At 41.2% G+C, this 20,004-nt stretch overlaps 5 protein-coding genes across 8 annotated transcripts; 4 read left to right on the top strand and 1 right to left on the bottom strand.

The window, feature by feature from the left end:
• Positions 1-379: 379 nt before the first annotated feature.
• rsad1 (radical S-adenosyl methionine domain containing 1) lies at positions 380-4,283 on the bottom strand. Its single transcript, XM_079564955.1, has 9 exons — positions 3,888-4,283; positions 3,644-3,777; positions 2,919-3,123; positions 2,457-2,822; positions 1,548-1,611; positions 1,160-1,307; positions 922-976; positions 710-813; positions 380-643 (listed from the first exon to the last, which is right to left on the bottom strand). The coding sequence occupies exons 1-9, from the start codon at positions 4,032-4,034 to the stop codon at positions 517-519; spliced, it is 1,350 nt and encodes a 449-aa protein (XP_079421081.1). The 5' UTR covers positions 4,035-4,283; the 3' UTR covers positions 380-516.
• Positions 4,284-4,399: 116 nt separating this feature from the next.
• LOC306968755 (GTPase IMAP family member 4) lies at positions 4,400-6,865 on the top strand. Its single transcript, XM_079564238.1, has 3 exons — positions 4,400-4,433; positions 5,250-5,363; positions 5,640-6,865. Exons 2-3 carry the CDS (start codon positions 5,345-5,347, stop codon positions 6,662-6,664), a joined length of 1,044 nt encoding a protein of 347 aa, XP_079420364.1. The 5' UTR covers positions 4,400-4,433; positions 5,250-5,344; the 3' UTR covers positions 6,665-6,865.
• Positions 6,866-8,128: 1,263 nt separating this feature from the next.
• btr02 (bloodthirsty-related gene family, member 2) lies at positions 8,129-10,653 on the top strand (the record flags this gene model as incomplete). The annotated part of the gene is made up of 6 exons (XM_079565478.1): positions 8,129-8,427; positions 8,500-8,577; positions 9,110-9,358; positions 9,439-9,589; positions 9,663-9,689; positions 10,109-10,653. Exons 1-6 carry the CDS (start codon positions 8,152-8,154, stop codon positions 10,651-10,653), a joined length of 1,326 nt encoding a protein of 441 aa, XP_079421604.1. The 5' UTR covers positions 8,129-8,151.
• Positions 10,654-11,050: 397 nt separating this feature from the next.
• On the top strand, positions 11,051-12,805 carry cldnk (claudin k). The gene is made up of 2 exons (XM_079565479.1): positions 11,051-11,347; positions 11,806-12,805. Exon 2 carries the CDS (start codon positions 11,957-11,959, stop codon positions 12,599-12,601), a length of 645 nt encoding a protein of 214 aa, XP_079421605.1. The 5' UTR covers positions 11,051-11,347; positions 11,806-11,956; the 3' UTR covers positions 12,602-12,805.
• Positions 12,806-13,931: 1,126 nt separating this feature from the next.
• On the top strand, positions 13,932-19,908 carry hgs (hepatocyte growth factor-regulated tyrosine kinase substrate). 4 transcript variants are annotated; one of them, XM_079565224.1, is made up of 20 exons: positions 13,932-14,072; positions 14,715-14,799; positions 14,874-14,949; positions 15,026-15,118; positions 15,475-15,598; positions 15,737-15,789; positions 15,875-15,943; positions 16,081-16,205; positions 16,413-16,497; positions 16,658-16,756; positions 16,833-16,928; positions 17,009-17,047; positions 17,129-17,293; positions 17,378-17,591; positions 17,669-17,841; positions 18,221-18,361; positions 18,549-18,732; positions 18,821-18,951; positions 19,031-19,213; positions 19,317-19,908. In XM_079565224.1, the coding sequence occupies exons 1-20, from the start codon at positions 14,036-14,038 to the stop codon at positions 19,419-19,421; spliced, it is 2,277 nt and encodes a 758-aa protein (XP_079421350.1). In that variant the 5' UTR covers positions 13,932-14,035; the 3' UTR covers positions 19,422-19,908. The 4 variants fall into 4 exon arrangements, with proteins under 4 accessions (XP_079421350.1, XP_079421349.1, XP_079421348.1 ...); XM_079565223.1 differs by having other exon boundaries at positions 16,655-16,756; XM_079565222.1 differs by having other exon boundaries at positions 16,386-16,497.
• Positions 19,909-20,004: the final 96 nt, after the last annotated feature.

Raw genomic sequence — 20,004 nt, 5'->3', positions numbered from 1 at the left:
GACCATGAGCAATTTCCTGTCCATTAATTAAGGCATATCGAGAAGGAGCGATCGTTCCATTCATTACTGATTAAAATATACAGAGGATAAAAATAAACGAATTATTATGCAAATGAACAGTGAATCATAGTCTTCCACAAGTCCCACTACAGGCCCACTATAGGGCTGATTCACAGTTTTTTTGACATTCAAATTACATTTGAGTCCTCATGGAGCCCATATGATCTAATTATCTCTAGTGAGTCAGAGCCATAGTCATAGAAATTGATTTAATTGAGTTTATTTCCATGATTACTTTCCTTTAAAAAACAAAAAGCATTGAAATATCTAATATTCTGATTTTTGTGTAACACTGACAGTCTCGGCTTCAATACAATGTACAATGTTAAGTTTGTTGATGTCAAACTTTCAGAAGTCCAAGGTCTTCAAATGAGACACATGTGAGGTGTTAAGTGAGGAGGTACAGTATAAGTCACACCCAGTTAGGTTTTGACTGCAGCTATTGATAACAATATGTTACCTTGAAGTGCAAAAACTGTGATCTTTCTTTGGTTTTTGAGCATACATTCGTTCCATCTCCAGCAGCAGAATTGGCAAGATACTGTCAAGTACGGCAAGTCCATGATAAGAGCAGCGTAGGCCTCTAGTTAGATGGAAATTGAGTAGTTAAAAACTCACATATTACATGAATGCTTAAATGAATACCTACCTTTCATCGAGTATCAGTTTATCGCTCTGAAGTAAACCTTGAACATCGAGAGACGAACCAAAAACAGTGTGGAGGCTCATATGTGGGCTGAAACGCTGCCAGTGCTGAGAAATAACATGAAGTACAGTTAAGTAAGTGCTTCTTTCTGAGGGGGAATGGTGATGATATCCATTGTGTCATCAGCGTATTATTGTGATTCATATTGAAGTTACCTTATGTGTTATGCCTTTGGTCATTCTCATTCCCATCACCAACACCTCTTCTAATCTGCAAACACATGCATCTATAGTCACAAAGGCAGACTTGATAATGAGGAGGGAAGACGGAGTGAGTCCACACAGTCTATAGATAGGACTTATCGAGAACACTACATGTAAATGACACTTCACATGTTGGCTGTGTCATTTTGACAGCTCTCACTTACAAGGACATGTTGATCTTCGGACTTACAGTTCATGTTGTTGGAGCTGAATCCTCCTGCGGGTGCCATGTCCCCTCTTCTGGACTTCGTACATCCAAACTTCAGGCTCTAAAGTCTGGGTCCGGGCCTCTCGACAAACGCCCCCTTCTCCTACAGGGACAAATCTACCATGTGCCCCTAAAAACATTCAGTTATTTAGCTTTTGTATGTCAGGGGGACTTCCAAAATGTTGAGGGAGAACTTAAAAAAAAAAAAAGAGGCAATCAATCAAATGTTATTTGTATAGCGCCCAACAACAACCAGAAGGAGCCCAGAGCGCTTTCCAGGATAAAAACAAGAATCACAGTAGACAACAATAAATACAAAAACACATAATAAGGCAACAGCTGGTTGACTGGATGAATGATCTTGAATTACCTGGTCCCACGCCAATGTACTGTCTTCCTTTCCAATAACTCAGATTGTGATGACTGACACCATTCTGAAAAAAGTAAAACGTCAGTAATAAGACTTGATACACAATTACATTTCCAATACTATGGTGCGAAAACAGGACATTTGAAAAAGTCTTGCACAGTGAACTCCAGTCTCTTTTACCATGTACTGTATAGCATATAGTCATAAATATGTAGATTACGTTTTAATAAAACAACAGGTGAATAGTACTTTAATTCAGCCACACTACTTCTGATATAGATCAAGACCATTTTAAAATTATTCATGAAAATTCTATTATATTATTTATTCATTACAAGGTTTTTTTCATTCCTTCTTGATTATTATTCCTTTGATGCGCAGTAACCTTTGGTCTTACTGTGTTTTAAGAGATGCTATGGTAACACATATTTATTATACTGCGCATTTCATACACAAGGTAACTCAATGCAACAAGTTATTTTCTCCGTTTTCTCCGAAAAGTCTTCCCTTTTCTTTTAAAAAGACAGCAACGTATGCAAATGAGTGTCTACTTTAGATACCAGTTGTATCGTTAAAGGGACTATACAGAGTTTAAAAATGTTAAAACTAAGTATTTTCCTCCAGCCATGTCCTAATGTGTAGAATGAGCCCAGACCTATTCAAAACAACTGCCTCTAAAATCCGGCACTGTCACTCAAAAAGCCGTCATGCATGAGCTTATAATAGAAGCTGCAGTTATGCATAAGACCTGAGGTGGCAGTAGAGAGTATAAAATGACCAACTTGCATCTAGTCTCTTTAAGCATCTGTGTATCATTTCTGACAACCTTTCACACTTTCTAATTTGAACTTAAACTCATATCGTTTATTACAATTATTAAACTTCACTCTCTCCGGGTCGTTGACTCACATGTTTAGCAAAGTTTGACACTTCATACTGTTGAAAGCCGTGTTGGTGGAGGATGGCCCTGGCACTCTGGTACATCTCTGCGGTAACTTCCTCCTCGGGCACCTTCACCTCTCCAGACTGGACCTGTTTGAAGAGCTGGGTGCCCCTCTCCACAGTGAGCTGGTACAGGGACAGGTGGTCATCACACACCTGCAACACCTGCCTCAACTCAGTCTTCCAGGACGAAACCGTCTGCTGTGGTCGGCCAAACATCAGGTCAACGGACACCCTGCCAGGACACAGCCGCGATCCCTCCTCAACGGTGCGCAATGCATCGTGGGAATTGTGGTCTCTCCCCAGAACTCGCAAATCATCGTCCTTTAAAGACTACAATCAAGGAAATCAACGAAAATTTAAAAGGTGAACCTATTAAAATACTACTCAATATATTTTGCACTAGTAGTAGATATTTTTGAGGATAACCTGGATGCCGATGGAGAGGCGGTTGACTCCAGCATGGTGAAAGTCCTCCAACTTTGACCTTCCTACAGGAGTGGGGTTGACCTCCAGTGTCACCTCAGCATTCGCAGGAATATGAGCATTTTGTGAAACAGCTTCAAGAACTGCAGAGATGGTTGATGGGTGAGCTAGGCTTGGTGTCCCCCCTCCGAAAAACACTGAGGAGACGCTGCAAAAACACATAATATTGTTATACAGTAGCTAGTAAAAAGGTAAGGACCTAAAGTAGCATCAAGGTCTATGCATAAATAAGCAGTCCTGTCTTTTGTCTCTTTCTTTGTATTTACTTCTAGTTCTAGTCATCCTGTCTACAATTCTGATGACGATATGGCTTGTACTTAATTGGCATGTCAAAAGCATGTGTTACCAAGTTTTTGTCATTCACTCGTGCCATAGTCTATGGTGGTAAGCAATTATTGTAGCCACAGCCGCCCCTGGGGTATACTGACAGAAGCAAGGCTGCCAATCTGCGCCGTCGGCCCCTCCGACCACAAGCATAAATTGACACAGGCAAACACAATCTCATTCATTCTGGCCTATTGTACATGTTTTAAGTGGTAGGGGAAACCAGAGTAGCCAGAGATGGGGAGAACATGCTAAATATAACTTATAACTTATATTGTTGTTTTTTTCTGAAAATGAGTACCTGTAGAAAAGATGTTTAACATGTTGAGAAATCAGCATCATACCATGAAACCTGGCTCAGCTGAAGCAAAGTTTGAGTCTCTGTTTGAAGGCACTCAGTCATAGTGTGATTGTTGTTGGATCTGGAAATGTACTTGTTGAAATTGCAGTAGGAACATCTTCTAAGACAGTAAGGCCACTGCAGAGGAGAACACAAAGACACTGACGTAAGTCGTACTAGTCTAAAAATAGAACTGCAGGACAATTTGATGAAGTGAAATGTTCTTACTGCAGCCTCGACAAACTCACATGCACGTAGAGGGTTGCTGATCTCTGGGGTTCATCACCACTCAGGTGGTCTGCATCAGAGATGTGAGAGGAGGAGAAACCCCGGGTTATGACGCACACTGACGCGGGCATTAAACACCTCAGCGCCCGGGGAGTGAGACGGAGCATCTTCAAGAGCTTTTTTAGTCATAACAGGTGTAATTCCTTCATTTTTAGTCACTGGATGACAAACTGTTTCTCTCCCATTGCCTACATCCCCACATGCATTTAAGGACCTTCAAAGCAAATACAAGAGGCTACTTTAAAACAGGAGCAACGCTTACCAGCGATTATGTTCAATTTACCAATATTTGATATTTTAACAGAGCAAAAAGGTCACCTATTTACATCCACATGCCTTCGCACAGCTGATTCCTCGTGCCGGACATGACGCAGTGACACGTGACGGCACTTCCTGTTTCTGTAGTTTAAGGAAATGGCCACGTGGAGGCGCCAAAAAGTGCACTTTTATGATTTCAAACAAACTCATTCATGTGGTTTACATTTCGGCTTCATTCAGATGATCAGGTATGCTACATATACTTTTAGCTTACATGTACTTCTTGAGTATGGTACTTTTTACTTCAACTTTAGTAATGTCTTTAGTAAAGTCTTCAAAAAATGTTTTTTATTTTTTTTAGCAACTTTACCCACCTCTGCTCAATAAGACAAAATAATTACTGAACTGAATGAAAATACTGGACACTTACACTGAAATAGTGTTATTTTGTTCCTAGTGACCTTTTGTGTGAGAGCACAACCCTACCCCATTTATCTAAATTTGGACAACTATATCTACCTCTCCAGACGTATCCTGTCCACGTTTTGAGAGTCTTGGAGTTGGGTCAAGTTAGCTGGGACAGGTGGACTGGATGTACATGTACAGTTTTGTTTTGTACCTCTTGATTTGAGTTACACTTGGACATAACCCAAGGCTTTGTAATGAAATATTGATTAATCTGGTGTGCACAAACCATTTGGCAATGTGACAAATGACTGACCTTGTAATGCTGCCTCAGGATAGAATGAATAAATGAATTAAAATGTGTTTTTATGTTATTACTTCATTATACCACATTTTCTCACAACAGGTCATTTATTTTACCTCATACCGGATGACTTGACTTGCAAAATTTGATCACAAAGTTACTGAAAATGGAGATCTGCAATCTCTGGCTGACAGTGACAGCGACATAAAATATTGTGAAATTATAGTAAACACTAAAGTGAAAAACATTATCTATGTGGGAATAAATGGGTTAAATGTATCTCTTCATTTCACACAACTGTTTTTTAATAGAAGTGTCATTGAGTGTGCTGAGCCTAGGGTCATTTTCCGCTTAGTATTTCATCTGCTGGACGATGGTGATATCAACAACGTGAAGCGGAGCTGTCTGCCACCAGTGCAGTTTGATTAGAAGCAGAGGAACAACTGTGCAATGGACAAGAGAAAGAAAGGTGAGCAACATGACTTTATTCACAGTATCCTAATAGAACAAAGATCCTGGATTATATTGTATTTTTCTGCCATGTAAACCTTTACAGTTCATATTGCATGAGTGAGCACATTTAGTGTTGTTTATCTATCACTTTTACAGATCATGTAGCCATGTTCAACAGTGACAAATTTCCAACATTTGAGGTTTACAGATGTGAATTTGTCTACAGCAGAATAAATGTCTATTTGATCTAACTAATGTTTATTGTGCACCTCTCTTCTGAATTTCTTCCAAGGCTCTGCAGTTGAACTGAGGTTGATGGTGGTCGGCAGCAGTGGCCCTTCCCAGTTCCTATTGACCAATGCCATTTTAGGACGACAGGAGTTTCCTAAGGATACCAACAGCATATCCTGTTCCAGTAAGAAGACTGGAGAATTGGCTGGACGACGTGTAGCTGTGGTCAACGGGCCTAACATCTATGACAAAGACATTTCTCCTGCTAAAAGAGAAATGGAGCTGAGAAGAGCCAAGTGTTTGAGCATCCCTGGTCCACACGCCTTTCTTGTAGCATTCGACATGGGAAATATTTCCCCCAATGACATGAACACGGCCAGACTCCTCAAGAAGCGCTTTGGAAAACGTTGTCTGAAGCACTGCATTGTCATGCTTGCGTATGATGGACCACAAGTGGGCTCAGAGCTGGAGAACAGGATCAAGAAAAGCGCTTGGCACTTGAGGGAGCTTGTTGAAAAGTATGAGGGACGTTTTCATATTTTCAACAAGAAATGGCGGGACCGTAGCCGGGACAGGGACCTACTTCAGAAACTTGAGGTCTTGAATGCCTCACTAGGTGGTGCATTTTTCTCAAGCAGCACCTTCCAGAAAGCAGAAGAAAGAGTGAAGAAAGAGGAAAAAAGGTTGAGAAAGCAGAGAAGCGCTGAGACGGAGAGGGCGTGGACTGAGCTGGACAAGCAGTACATCGAAGAAGACTTGCATCACAGAAGAGACGTCTACACAAATTGTCTCAGCGCGGATATCAGAGCCAGAGCCGAAATGGACAACAGCTGGCTCAGGACGTCCTTGGCTCGCGGGCTGGGAACTGGGCTTGTTGTGGGGGCCGTCCTGGGAGCCCTGGTGGGTTCCATAGAGGGGCCGTGGGGCATGGTGTTGTACGGGGTGATAGGTGGAGCGGTAGGGGGCTCAGCTGGAGGGACAGCTCAGGTGGCCATAGAGCGGATGGAGAACAGAGTGGCCCCATATGCTAGACTCAACTTCAACTCTATCTTCATCAATCGCTTCTTTGCTGCACCTCGCACTTGAACTTTGAATACTTTATAAGGAGTATGACACTTTTTTGGACTTGATTAATTGTTTGGCTTAAACCATACACCAGGATAATTATGCAAGTCCTTTAATAGTTTTACATACATACTATAGTCATGACTAAGATTGGTTTCTCTACTATTACATAAAAGTAATTGTTTTGCACTGGTTTGTTTCCCCTTCTCTACTAACTGTTTTAGGCCTAAACCATTTCCTGGAGTTTTGCTCTGGGCTAGTTCACCTGAAGCTCAGATAACACAAGAAGAGGTGGAGTTTGGTGTGAGGGTGCCTTTGTCAAAAAGCACTGCCCTCTTTACTAGACAAACGCACGCAAAGCTCTGTGCACCTGTTACCCTATACATTTGTGTTCTCTATAAGACTTTGGAAAGAAAGCAAGCTTAACCATTTGGGTTTGTGAAGGACAATATCTGTGGTAAGAACCTTTTTTGTAGTACATTTATGTCATTGATTAAAGAGTAAGCTTCTGATACTACGGATTATGGGTTCTTACAAAGAATTAGGAAGCAAGATGTAGAATTTTAGTATGTATCTGATTTTAATGACGATTTCTGAGGAATCAGATTACTTCACTGAAACGTGTTCATTGTATCTTCGACCAGTTCGACCGCATATTTTCTACCACATTCTTTTGCTTCCTTTTGAGTTAAGTCAGCTATTCCATCCATGTTCATGTTTGTTTTTTATGCCAATGGTAAAGGCATAATGTTATAGTTATAGTCATTGATATAGATGTAGGACAGCAAAATTAGCTTAGTTAATTGAGAGAATTGTACTGGCTGTTGTGCACAGCATTATGTAATAACAAGTGGAATGTGAATTGAAGACTGTCTTGAGAGTGAATACAGTTGGGCTGGTGTAAACACACCTAAACTATTCATGTATGTGTACAGTAAGACCATAAGCATCTAAAACACCCATTGCAAGCATTGGTATTACATTAGTATAGCTCATAGAAACTACACAGTGAAGAAACGCTCTTTTCCAAAATATATAGATTGCATATGGTTTTGTTGTGACATGGCAGTTGTGCATTTGGCAGCTAAATTCAAGCAAATGAGTAGTTCATTTATGTAACTCTCCTTTTTCTGTAGAATTTCTGTTATTTTCATTGTAATGAGCCGATCATCCAGCTGTTTTATTATGACCTTAGACTTAGAACAGGCATTAAGGTGGAAACAATACCTTTGTATCCTGTATTGTATTGAAGGGAAAAAAAAGTTGAATGACATGTTTAGCATGTCTTCTTTTCGTAACCAAAGTGTGTCAAGGATTCTATTTGGAAGGAAAACGATTCAAGCACACACCCTCTATGTTGAAGAGTGAATCACAAATGAAAGCCATTAATTTAAAACTAAGCAAATGCAACATGTGCTGCTGCACTTCATGCTTAGTCACCTGTGCATATTAACCAATGTGTGACTGTGCATTTGATAACACTTTGATATGATAGACTCTTGCAGATAATGGCGTCTACCTTCGGCCTACTCCCTGAGAAGCATTTTCTGTGCTCCCTGTGCCGAAAAATATTCACCAACCCAGTGACTATACCGTGCGGGCACAGTTTCTGCTTGTCCTGTCTGAGCCATTTCTGGTCCAAACACCCGTCCCGATACTGCCCCCACTGTAAGAGAGTGTTTGCGGAGCGCCCCAACCTCAGCATCAACCATGTTTTGGCCGATGTGTCAGAAAAATACAGAAAGATCAAGCCTCCAAAAGTACCTGTGGAAGAGGAAATACTGGTACTTGTTGGCGAGTTATCATGAGTGACATAACTTTATGGATGTTATAAATATGGTGTGATAATCTCACAGGTTTATGATGTTGAGCAAATGGTTCAGGAGAGGCTACAGAAGATTGAACGGTTGAAGAATTCTCTGGAGAAACAAAAGGTACAGTCTGTGATCCTGATAATGCAGCACATACTTGACCTGCTCATTCAATGTCATGTGGATTTATGGGACAATAGTTGCTCTACAAGTTTAACAGGATAAGTTAAACAATTGGCATCTTGCACTATCTAATTATTCAAACATACAGCTATTTGCATTTTGCAATTTAATTGAATATAATCTGCACGTTGTTCAGACACTTTAAACATTTAAGTGGAGACTGAAATATGAACTGCTAAACAAAAAGAATCACATGCATTTGAAGAGGTCTAAATAACATGATTAGAGGCAGTAATGACTTAGGACATTACTGCAATTATTGGCAGCCTTTGTGATTTGCTACTTGTGACCATTCAAATTGCAATTTATATTTTATTGCGCTTACTCATGCAGCCCTACCATGAGTCATAAAGCAATACTTGACTCTAGCAATTGAGACGTATTTAGGCATATTAACTTTCATACAGTTACTGCCTTTCTGGATCTACTTGAAATGAAATAATTGGACATCTTTATTGTTTCCAAATGTCAGAGCTCGTACCTCAGGGAAGTTCGCGAGAGCCAGAAGACCTTCTCTGCCCTGGTCAGTGCAATGGAGCTGAGCCACAAAGCAGTGGTCACAGCCATTGAAGACAGACAGAGGGGGGAGGAGAAGAGAGTGGAAAAACTCATAAAGGAGCTGGAGCAAGAGATTCAGGAGCTCAGGAAAGACACGGCTGAAGATGAGCCAACACCTGAAGCCAATGACGAACCAAGTGATGAGACAGAGCAAGTTTCTGTGGTATGGCTTTTCAACTTTGCTTTTGAAACAATGACAATTGAGGACATTATTATAACTACTGTTATTACTACTTTGTGTAGACTGCATCACAGACTCCAGTTATTCCACCTGAACTGAAGGACTGGTCCAAGGTCACTGTAGAAGCTGATCCTTGTATTGGAGTCACCAGACGAGCCTTGTCTGAAATGGTTGAAAAGTTAAAGGCAGAAGTCAATAGGCTGTCTAAGTCTGGTACGAATAATAATCCAATGAAATGTACAACAATGATGAGAATGTGCTAATTACATTTCTCCTTTGTTAACAGAGCTAAAGCGAATTGAGAAATATACCGGTAAGTTTGTAGCCTGTGAATGCTGTAAATGTGTGCCTTATGAATTTTTTAAAAGGACTTTAACACTTTCTATTGTTTATTCACAGTCTGAGCAATAACGTTAACCAACATTTTGCGCTTGTAAAAAATTAACATCTGAGTAATGATTTCTACATTTTTATAAGTTTGTGTTTATAGTAGTTGTTAGCCTCTTAGCATAATTGTATAATGTGTTCTTGGGAAATTAGAAAAACTAGCTTTGGCACTCTCATAATGACTCAATGATACCAAAAGATACAGCTGTGTTTGGAGAGTAAAATTAAATACAAATATGCATTTGTACCAAAACAATTAGGCTTGTAGGCTAACAAATCTGTTACGAATACTTCCTTGTGTGCATTTATTTTTAAAGTGTCACTGAATTGTGTCTTGTTTCGTAGTGGACATCAGTCTCAGTGCAAAAACTGCACACCCAGCCCTTTCGGTGTCTGACGACAGGAAGCACGTCAGGCACTCGGACAAGCTTCAGGAGGTGTCCGAAAACCCCAAACGCTTTGACCGCGTGGCAAACATTCTGGCCAAAGAGAGCTTCAGTTTTGGGAGGTATTACTGGGAGGTGGAAGTGGGCGAAAAGATTGAGTGGAACTTGGGCGTAGTCAGGCAGTCCATAAACAGAAAAGGCAAGTTTACGGTCTGCCCCGCCAATGGCTTCTGGACTTTGAGCCTTAAAGTCACTGGTCAGTATCTAGCCAACAGTTCTCCAGTCACCCAACTGGCTCTGGATCACAGGCCCAAGAGGGTGGGGGTGTTCCTGGATTACACGGAGGGCAGGGTGTCCTTCTACTGCGGCGAATCAGGAGGTCACATTTACACCTTCACTGACAACTTTACAGACAGACTGCAACCAATTTTCAGTCCAGGACGTCTTCATGGTGGCAAAAATGCTGCTCCCCTCACCCTCTCCTCAAGTTTTTGCAGCATCTAATTGGCAAAAGAGAAAAAATGAGTAATTGAAACGTAATAATTCTTAATGTGATCTAGTTATAAGCCTGAAATGATGAAAAACAATGAAGCACATGACTTTCTTATCCCTGTTAAAAAGAGAACGTAAGGTTACAAAAGAGCAACTGCCATACAAAGGACTACACTTGAAAACTTCAATGAAACCCATAAACTGACAGAGAAAGATGTGGGTATAAGAAAAGAGAAGGCTCTCAAGAAGGAACAAGTGAAACTAAGTGGAGAAAAGGAGAAAATGTGTTGCTGAGTTGGATGGATGTTGTTGGCTGGGACAGAGGTTGACGAGGAGCGTGGTGGGGGGCGACACAAACAGCAGCCCATTGTGCTGAAACACCAGGCACTGGGAGACACACTCGGACACATTCACGTATTCACACACTGGCACCGAGCGCATGCTTCTGCCCACCACCACCACACAGACTCTCAGTGGCATTTTGCAGGACGGGCCCATCTCTAGTCCGGTCCTGGGTGTCCAAGCAGTGAAACCCTCTCCATAGTTCCACTGCTTCGATTGGCAAACATTTAATCAGGAGTCAGCTGAATTCTCAGGGCAATCCTTCAATCCTCAAGCCATCAAAGGGGAACGGCACAAGAAGCTGACAACGGCAGTCTCAGGACAGCATCCACGAAGGAGAACAAGTCAAAGGAACTGATCCAAGGTAATTAAGTAGAAATTTAGACTCTAATTTTCCATTGTAAATGTAGTATTAGGACATCATGAATGAGGCTTATAAGCTAGTAATTCAACAACTACTTAAATTAGTTACTTATCCCAATTTAGTTATTGTAAAGACTCATTTTGTTACCTCAGAACACTGGTGGTTTTGAAGATAAAGAGATAAAAAGGAGGATATTGAGAGCGATGAGGACACAGGTCCTACTAACCCACTCCACGAGCCTTCATGAAAGCTGCTTGTGTTCAGTCTCCTCATGTTTTTTCTGAGATAATCCACACACCCACAGATGTGTGAAAGAGGGCTATTCTCTGTCTTTCACACTGGAATCCACCAAACATAGGCCTGATGATTTCAAACATTTATCATACAATACAGTATGTTCCTTTCATGTTCTGAAGCTGTAAATGTGAGGTCATTTTTTGTCTTTCTTTGAATTTCAGGATACCTGTCCTGGACAAATCCAAGCAGGAAGAACCACCTTCATCTTCCAAAGATTGGGACATCAGCTTTACATTCTCACTTTTCTGTGGGACTTAAAAAGACACATTATAAACCAAGACAAATCCATTTGGCTTCAACTTCACATTTGCCATGGCGACCACAGGCATGCAGCTGCTGGGCCTGGTCCTGTCCATTTTGGGCTGGGTGGGAGGGTTAGTAGTGTGTATCATCCCACTGTGGAGAGTCACTGCCTTCATTGGAAACAACATAGTGACGGCTCAGATTATCTGGGAAGGCCTTTGGATGAATTGTATAGTGCAGAGCACAGGTCAGATCCAGTGTAAAGTGTATGACAGTATGTTAGCGCTGCCCAGTGACATGCAGGCTGCTCGAGGACTTACAGTCTTGTCCCTCCTGATGTGTGCTCTGGCTTTGGCTATGGGGGTCCTCGGGGTCAAATGCACTAAATGTATCGGTGTCAACAGTGTGAAAGCCCGTATTGCTCGTATTTCTGGTGCTATCTTTGCTATTGCAGGGTTTCTGTACCTTGTGCCTGTGTGCTGGACGGCTCACTCCATCATCAGGGATTTCTATGACCCACATGTAGCAGCTCCACACAAACGTGAGCTTGGCCCTGGTCTTTACATTGGGTGGGGAGCATCTGCCCTGCTCCTTGTTGGGGGCTCCCTGCTTTATGCTGGTTCTAGCCCTCCGGGGATCCCCGGATCCCCCACATTCAGCAGTGACAGTAGTCCCCGCAGAACACCTGCCACACAGGTCAAAGGTTATGTCTGAGCTTTCCTAGAAAATGTACTAAAATGGGTCAAAATACTGTTTCCATTTCTCAATTTGCTCTTTGTTGTTATTTTTATACTTTTATTCTTTTCTTTGAAAAGCTGCAAAGACTGCTTCACAAAATTGAACTCATTTCATGTTTTGCATCTATGTAATTTAACACTGTGCTTGTCATTGTAAAATAAAGATTTCCATCCTTCTGTCCATCTGCGTTCTATTTCAGAAGTTATTATTGATCGAGGTCTGCAGCACGAACTGCAAAACTAAAAAACATGTCTTTGAGGAAAATACTAAAAAAATCTAATCAAAATCAAATTGATTTATATGGCACATTTAATACTGTATATTTTCTATTTGACGCTTATCTTTACATTGCCTGTAACTTACAAGTAGTTATATAAAATATATTTGTTCTCCTTCAGTATATCAAATATTCAGTGGTATGTGATAAAAGACTGTCCCTTTATAAAACATTAGCATTACTGTAACAGTGACCATAAATGTTGTGAAAGGCTCTGAATAAACTCAGTCCTGTGGAAAAATTGGGATATTAGAAATACATTAGGCATGTTAGAAAAGAGTTTAGACTGCAGTTAACTGGTTAAACCTTCGCTCTCTCTTTCATTGCTGTAAGAAACAACAAGCAAAATCTGGTATAGGACCTTTAATATACATATCACACACCCTAGGCTTATAAGTATTCATTCACGTAAGATATAATTCATTACTCTTCAGAATATTATATCTGAATCAATAACTAACAAACAAACAGGGCATACATTATGTTAGAAGCTCTTGTTTGCTGACTGCAGACGCCTCAACACAATAGCACTTTATTGAGTGTTACAGCAGCACTAACAATTGGCACCAGTATTTCTAGTGCCAGGTAGTGACTCATACATGACCTAAAGAGGCCTATAGTGTTGGCTTAATGCCACGAATTGACTGATTTTAAGCTTTTTATGATTACATTTTGTCCCCAAATAATAAACTAACTACATACAGAGACTAATTTTCATGCTCAGTGTCCTGTTCTTGTCCTTTGCCCTCTGTCAGATCCCATTTAGAGACCACCTATTAAAACACACAGAAATAAAAAACAGTACATTCAGTAAGCAAAACATGACTGTAATTGTATGGCTTTTCCAAACGCATAAAAAAAATATTTCTTTAGGCCATTTTTAAATTTTTATTCAAACATATTTTATTTAACTCATAAATACTTAAGTAACCAGGTATCAGATCAACTGTGCAGGGAAATAACTGCAGTATGATAAAGCGTTGGGAATACTCACCTGACGATCTGGCAACACTTGGCGGAAGTGTTCCCGGCTAATGCTAACTGAGAAGGTGCTAACAGGCTAGCACAATCGTTCAGAAAATTGTTGACCAAAACAACACGACCAGAGACAGAGAATACATCTTTCTTGTAACATGGGGAAAGGTGGTGGTACATTTGAACGGCTTCTGGGTAGGTTTTGAACAATCCAGTCACATTTACGTGTGTATTTTAGTTATCAACCGAAGTGCGATGTTTTTCGGTGTATTGTTTTGACACTGGGGCTGTGGCTCTCAGGCCAGCTAACCTGCTAACCAAAGTAAATATACTTATTATTGGAACACGCGTTATAAAATATCACATGTGATGTGTCAATTGTTCTTTTTATAGATCAATCAATTTATTCGACTTTTTCTTGGCTCTTAAACCATGATGATCTTTAGTGTTGGCTTCGCCTTGTTCTGTTTTAGTTGTCAATAAAGCATTATTTGACATTCTGAGAGGGGCATCCAGTTTACTATAAATGTTTATAATTCAGTTAAGTAGCGTATTACACGTTGATGCGACAATGTTATGACTTGTGTGATTCGATAACGTGGCAGACATTTGGCAGTGATGCAGAGCCATACAGTTAACTGCAGTACTAGGAGGCGTTATAACAGTGACCGACACGCACTTTTTAAGGAGTAATTCGTTTAATTACTTGTTTAATCGAACTTTAACCGAACTTTAACAAAGATCGACACAATAAAAAAAGGGGGGATAAAATTATTCCTTGACAATTTGTTTAAAATTTTGTTTTACTACAACCTTATTGCTCTTTAATATTTACAGATAAAGCTACCAGTCAGCTTTTGTTAGAGACAGACTGGGAGTCCATTCTGCAGATATGTGACCTCATCCGACAGGGCGACACACAGTAAGTACCCAGCAGCCCTATAGCTTATGAATAATAAAATAACAAGCTGAGAACCTTTTTTTTTTAACCTTCAGGGCTAAATATGCTATTGGTGCAATCAAGAAGAAATTGAATGACAAAAACCCACATGTCGCTCTGTATGCTTTTGAGGTAATATAAATTGTACATTAAGTAATTATTCTTTTGAAAGTCATAGGCTGGAACTATCTACGTTTGTTGGTTTTAGGTTCTGGAATCAGTTGTGAAAAACTGTGGCTCTACAGTTCATGATGAAGTGGCTTGTAAGCAAACTATGGAGGAACTCAAGGAACTTTTAAAGGTAATTTTAGTTAGTTATTACAGCTTCTGAATCCCTCCAGATTCTTTGTTGCCTTGTGTTGGTGTTTTGGGAACGACCAGCTTTCCGATTGTGAAGCTTTATCATTTTCCCCACCATGTTTTTACTTGGTAACAGCACAACTGTCAGGAATATGATTGTATTACACCATGACCAAGCATTATCTGGTTGGCTACTCAGTGTCATGTGATGTGACTGTACTGCCTGTGCCTGTTTCCTGGTGATGTCATTACCTTGTGATCTTTCTAAACCATAATGCATCAGTTGAGGGTTCTCCTTTATGCACAAACATCACCAATGGTTTGTAGGACTAAAACCATTGACTTTTATTTTTACAGAAACAAACTGAGGCAAACGTCAGGAACAAGATCCTGTACCTAATCCAGGCCTGGGCCCAAGCTTTTCGCAACGAGCCCAAGTACAAGGTGGTTCAAGATACTTATCAGATAATGAAAGTAGAAGGTAAGCTACCATTGTTTTGTAACTGAGATTTAAAAAAAGAAGAAAAAAATCTCTAAACATGATTTTTCTCTGTTACATTTCTGGATTGTTGTTTATGTTTTTAACACAACTGCATTGTTTTTTATTACTTTCGCACAGGCCATGTGTTTCCTGAATTTAAGGAGAGTGACGCAATGTTTGCGGCTGAAAGAGTAAGGCAAAAGCAGCTTTGATCATGGCCACGCTTATACCTAGTATTGTGTAGAGTAATGTTTGTTTATCTTGCTCTTAATTAAGGCTCCAGACTGGGTAGACGCAGAAGAGTGTCACCGGTGCAGAGTCCAGTTTGGAGTTATGACAAGAAAGGTATAGGCGGGTCTTTCTTTGAACTAGGTCACTTTCAACTTACTGCTTATTGTTATTCTACCTGCAACAGACAACATACAGAGACTTGGCCTTAAGTAGATCATCCATGTGTCATCAGTTTTGTGTTTACTGTTCAGCACCACTGCCGAGCCTGTGGACAGATCTTCTGTGGCAAGTGTTCATCGAAGTACTCCACTATTCCTAAGTTCGGCATTGAAAAGGAAGTGCGTGTCTGTGAGCCCTGCTTTGAACTGCTCAACAAGTGAGTCTTCAGATCACACGCTGGATGTGTTATTGTTATTCACTTGCATTATTTACTACTTGTTGTTCATGTATATGTTGTTTGGCCTCCCCATCTATTTGGAGAGTTATTTTTTTTGTTTTGTGTGTCAAGCTCTAATTTTCAAGGTTGTGTGTCCTCCCGGTCCCCTTTCCTCACCAGCCACCCCTCCCTCTCTCCTCTTCTTAGGAAAGCTGAAGGAAAAGCCCCGGCCTCAACCCCAGCTGATCTGCCGCCTGAGTATTTGACCAGCCCACTGTCTCAGCAGTCACAGGTCTGTCATGTACAAATGATATGCTCTATTCTTTTGAAGTGCATTATCACTCGTTCATTCAGCAGATGCTCGCCAAAACAAAAACTGTCATTATCATTTAATAAACATGTGGTTGACCAATGTTGACATAGCCTTTATCATCTCTGCCTCCTCAAAGCAGATGCCTCCCAAAAGAGATGAAGCGGCCCTGCAGGAAGAAGAGGAGCTGCAGTTGGCAATTGCTCTGTCCCAAAGCGAGGCAGAGGAGAAGGAACGGATGGTGAGTTCCCCATCACCATGCTGGTTCATAAGCAGAGGAACAAATGTATTTAGCACTGGTTGTTTTACATTGACAGAGGCACAAGAACTCTTATTCAGTGTACCCCAAAGCTGATCCAACTCCAGTTACTTCTTCAGCACCACCAGTCAGCACACTCTACACTGCTCCCATGGTGAGACGCAGCCTGACACTGTATGTTTTCTTCTATTCAGTTATATTCCCTTATTTTTAACTATCTGATATTCTTTTTAGACCTCCTCTGCTCCCTCAGCTGAAGATGTTGACCCCGAGGTACATCAGATATTTTTGTTGGCTACATACAGTTATACATATGTTGGATTTAATGGGCTAATTTTCTGTCTCTTACTCCAGCTGGCCCGTTATCTGAACAGAACATACTGGGAAAAGAAACAGGAAGAAGCACGGAAGAGCCCTACTCCTTCAGCTCCTGCTCCTGTGTCACTTGCTGAGACCATCCCGCCGATCAGCCAGCCTGTTGAAAGTCACGTTCCTGTGCAGCCTGTCAGCATCGTTGAGGTGTGTCTGTTGTTATGTTTGCTCGTTAAAATGGTATAAACATGTCCCGAGTACAGCATTCAATGTTTTATTCCCGTTTTGCAGCAACAATACCAAAATGGTGAATCTGAGGAGAATCATGAGCAGTTCCTCAAGGCCCTGCAGAATTCTGTTACCACCTTCCTGAACCGCATGAAGAGTAACCACATGCGGGGGCGCAGCATCACGAACGACAGTGCCGTGCTGTCTCTCTTTCAATCGATTAACAACATGCACCCACAGCTCTTGGACATCCTCAACCAGCTGGATGAGAAAAGACGTCAGTGTTCAAATCCTTTACAAATTATTCAATGTATTGTACGTTATAGTGAAACATGGAAATCCATTGTGTTATAGTGTACTATGAGGGACTGCAGGACAAGTTGGCCCAAGTGCGGGATGCTCGGGCTGCTCTCAATGCCCTTCGAGATGAGCACAGGGAGAAACTAAGACGTGCAGCTGAGGAAGCGGAAAGGCAGAGACAGATTCAGCTTGCACAAAAACTGGAGATTATGAGGCAGAAGAAACAGGTAATAGATGTAGTTATGCCCCTTCATTGTGATGTAACATATGGCTCGGTTCCACCTACCCTACTCTACTCTACCCTGCTCTACTTTGCCTGCATTTGAAATGTTTTCACCAGCCCACTTTACAGTTAACTGGTACTTTTTTTAGTACCTGCTTGGCCCTGGTACTAACCAGGCCAAGTAGGTACTGTTTCCAATGGATACAGTCAAAAGCAAAGCCATATCCATGGATACACCCTGGTAACCATGGATACAGTATCAGATTCTACAGAATAGTGGAAACACAACCAGGCCAAGTAGAGTAGGACCAAACCAAGTAGAGTAGAGAAGGGTAGGGCTGGTGGAAACGAGCCAATAGTTACTGATCTATGTTACTTGACAGGAGTATCTGGAGATGCAAAGACAGCTGGCAATCCAGCGCCTGCAGGAGCAAGAGAAGGAGCGACAGATGCGCCTTGAGCAGCAGAAGCACACTATCCAGATGAGAGCACAGATGCCGGCTTTCTCCCTGCCCTATGCTCAGGTGAACTTTGGACCTGGAGTCCATATGTTGATCTGCTCAAAATTTACTATAAAAAAAAAATCAGTGGAAGAATATCTAATGGCGTGGATTCTTGCCCTGTTCAGTTCTTCAGAATTATTTGAAATGTTTTTTCAATGACTGTTTTTGATGTGCAGATGAATATAATCTTGCATGCTGTATTTTGTAGATGCAGTCTTTGCCTCCAAATGTAGCAGGAGGGGTAGTGTACCAGCCTGGTGCTCCACCCAGTTATCCAGGCACCTTCAGTCCTGCTGGCTCAGTGGAGGGTTCACCTATGCACAACATTTACATGAACCAACCAGGACAAGCGGCACCAACTCAATATCAGGCTATGCCTGGTCCAGCTCCAGGTGAGGAGTTCATGTAGTTTTATTAACTTGTCAAACATTGAACATTGATTCATTTCGTTTCAACAAATGTGATTGTCTCTTTTTCCAGATCCCAATATGGGATACATGTATCCGGCTGCAGGCACAAATGGACAGCCAGCCCCTCCTCCTGGCCAGGCCCCTCCCAACGCCAATCCCCCGTACTCCACCTACCAACCCACACCTACGCAAGGCTATCAGGTTTGTATTTGATCCTATATTTTGTTGATTGACTGACTTATTTCCTGCCCGAGCTTAAACCACTGTTTTTTTTCCTCAGAATGTAGCCTCTCAAGCCCAGAGTTTGCCTCCTATGCCCCAAACAGCCCCTACAAACGGTATGACCTACATGGGCTACCAACCGTACAACATGCAGAACATGATTTCAGCGTTGCCAGGGCAGGACCCTAACATACCACAGCAACAACAGTACATGTCGGGCCAGCAGCATATGTATCAGCAGGTCAGTCAGTAATGAAGTTTTACCATCAGAACTTTTCATCTTGAACTAATTCAAGTTCAAATAACCACTGTCATTTTTTTCTTCACCTTTATTTTTGGTGTAGGGTCCCCCTCCTGGTGGCCCTCAACAGCAGCCCCCTCCAGCTCAGCAGCAGCCCCCACAGGCAGTACCGGGTAGTGCAGAGGCTCAGCTCATTTCCTTTGACTGATAAAGCTTAAAAGTGCTGCTGATCACACTACACTTCTTCTGTCCTCCTTTGAGTCTGTTTGCTCTCTTTCCGGACTCTTGCATCTCCCACAAACATCTCTCACCTCTCACTGCGCTGTGATGTTGTGGCAATGTGAATTTTGTGATGATGTTGCGAAACAGTTGCCCTCTTCTTCCCTTAGTTCAGCAGGGACGCTAAAAGGCAGCAGTATCTACTCCTTTTAACTTTCTGGATCATGTTATGTACATTTATGTAATATTTCTTAATTAAATGAATAACTATGCTCTAAAATAGGCAGTGGTGTTAAATTAAGATAATATCCTAATAATGGAGGTGTTAACAAAGCCATCCTGTTCACACATATTTTTATAAATCAAAATTTGCATGTTCAGTTTTATTTTTAGGAATTGGACATGAGTCATCGTAACGTCTCTCCATTTTAAAGTTTAGTTGTAGACATCTGTTCGTACTTTTAAGATATTGTAGAATTGTCTGTGTGGAGAAAGGGCAGACAAAGGTCAAAATAATCAGCTTATGCACAGAGTCTTTGAAAAGAAAATTAACGCAATCGAAATTAAGTGGC

This window comes from Gobius niger, assembly GCF_951799975.1.
Source record: "Gobius niger genome assembly, chromosome: 10".
NCBI lineage: Eukaryota > Metazoa > Chordata > Actinopteri > Gobiiformes > Gobiidae > Gobius > Gobius niger.
The sequence above is the reverse complement of the archived record's forward strand: the minus strand, read 5'-3'. Positions and strand labels throughout refer to the sequence as shown.

Bases quoted from the DNA above. Each gene is read 5' to 3' on its own strand.
- hgs (XM_079565221.1), top strand. From the start codon at position 14,036: ATGGGGAAAGGTGGTGGTACATTTGAACGGCTTCTGG. The intron at 15,944-16,080 runs GTATAGGCGGGT...TTTACTGTTCAG, and splicing joins TTGGAGTTATGACAAGAAAG to CACCACTGCCGAGCCTGTGG. The intron at 16,498-16,654 runs GTCTGTCATGTA...GCCTCCTCAAAG, and splicing joins CACTGTCTCAGCAGTCACAG to CAGATGCCTCCCAAAAGAGA.
- cldnk (XM_079565479.1), top strand. From the start codon at position 11,957: ATGGCGACCACAGGCATGCAGCTGCTGGGCCTGGTCCTGTCCATTTTG.
- rsad1 (XM_079564955.1), bottom strand. From the start codon at position 4,034: ATGCTCCGTCTCACTCCCCGGGCGCTGAGGTGTTTAATGCCCGCGTCA. The intron at 977-1,159 runs GTAAGTCCGAAG...ATGTGTTTGCAG, and splicing joins CAGCTCCAACAACATGAACT to ATTAGAAGAGGTGTTGGTGA. The intron at 644-709 runs GTAGGTATTCAT...CCATCTAACTAG, and splicing joins AAACTGATACTCGATGAAAG to AGGCCTACGCTGCTCTTATC.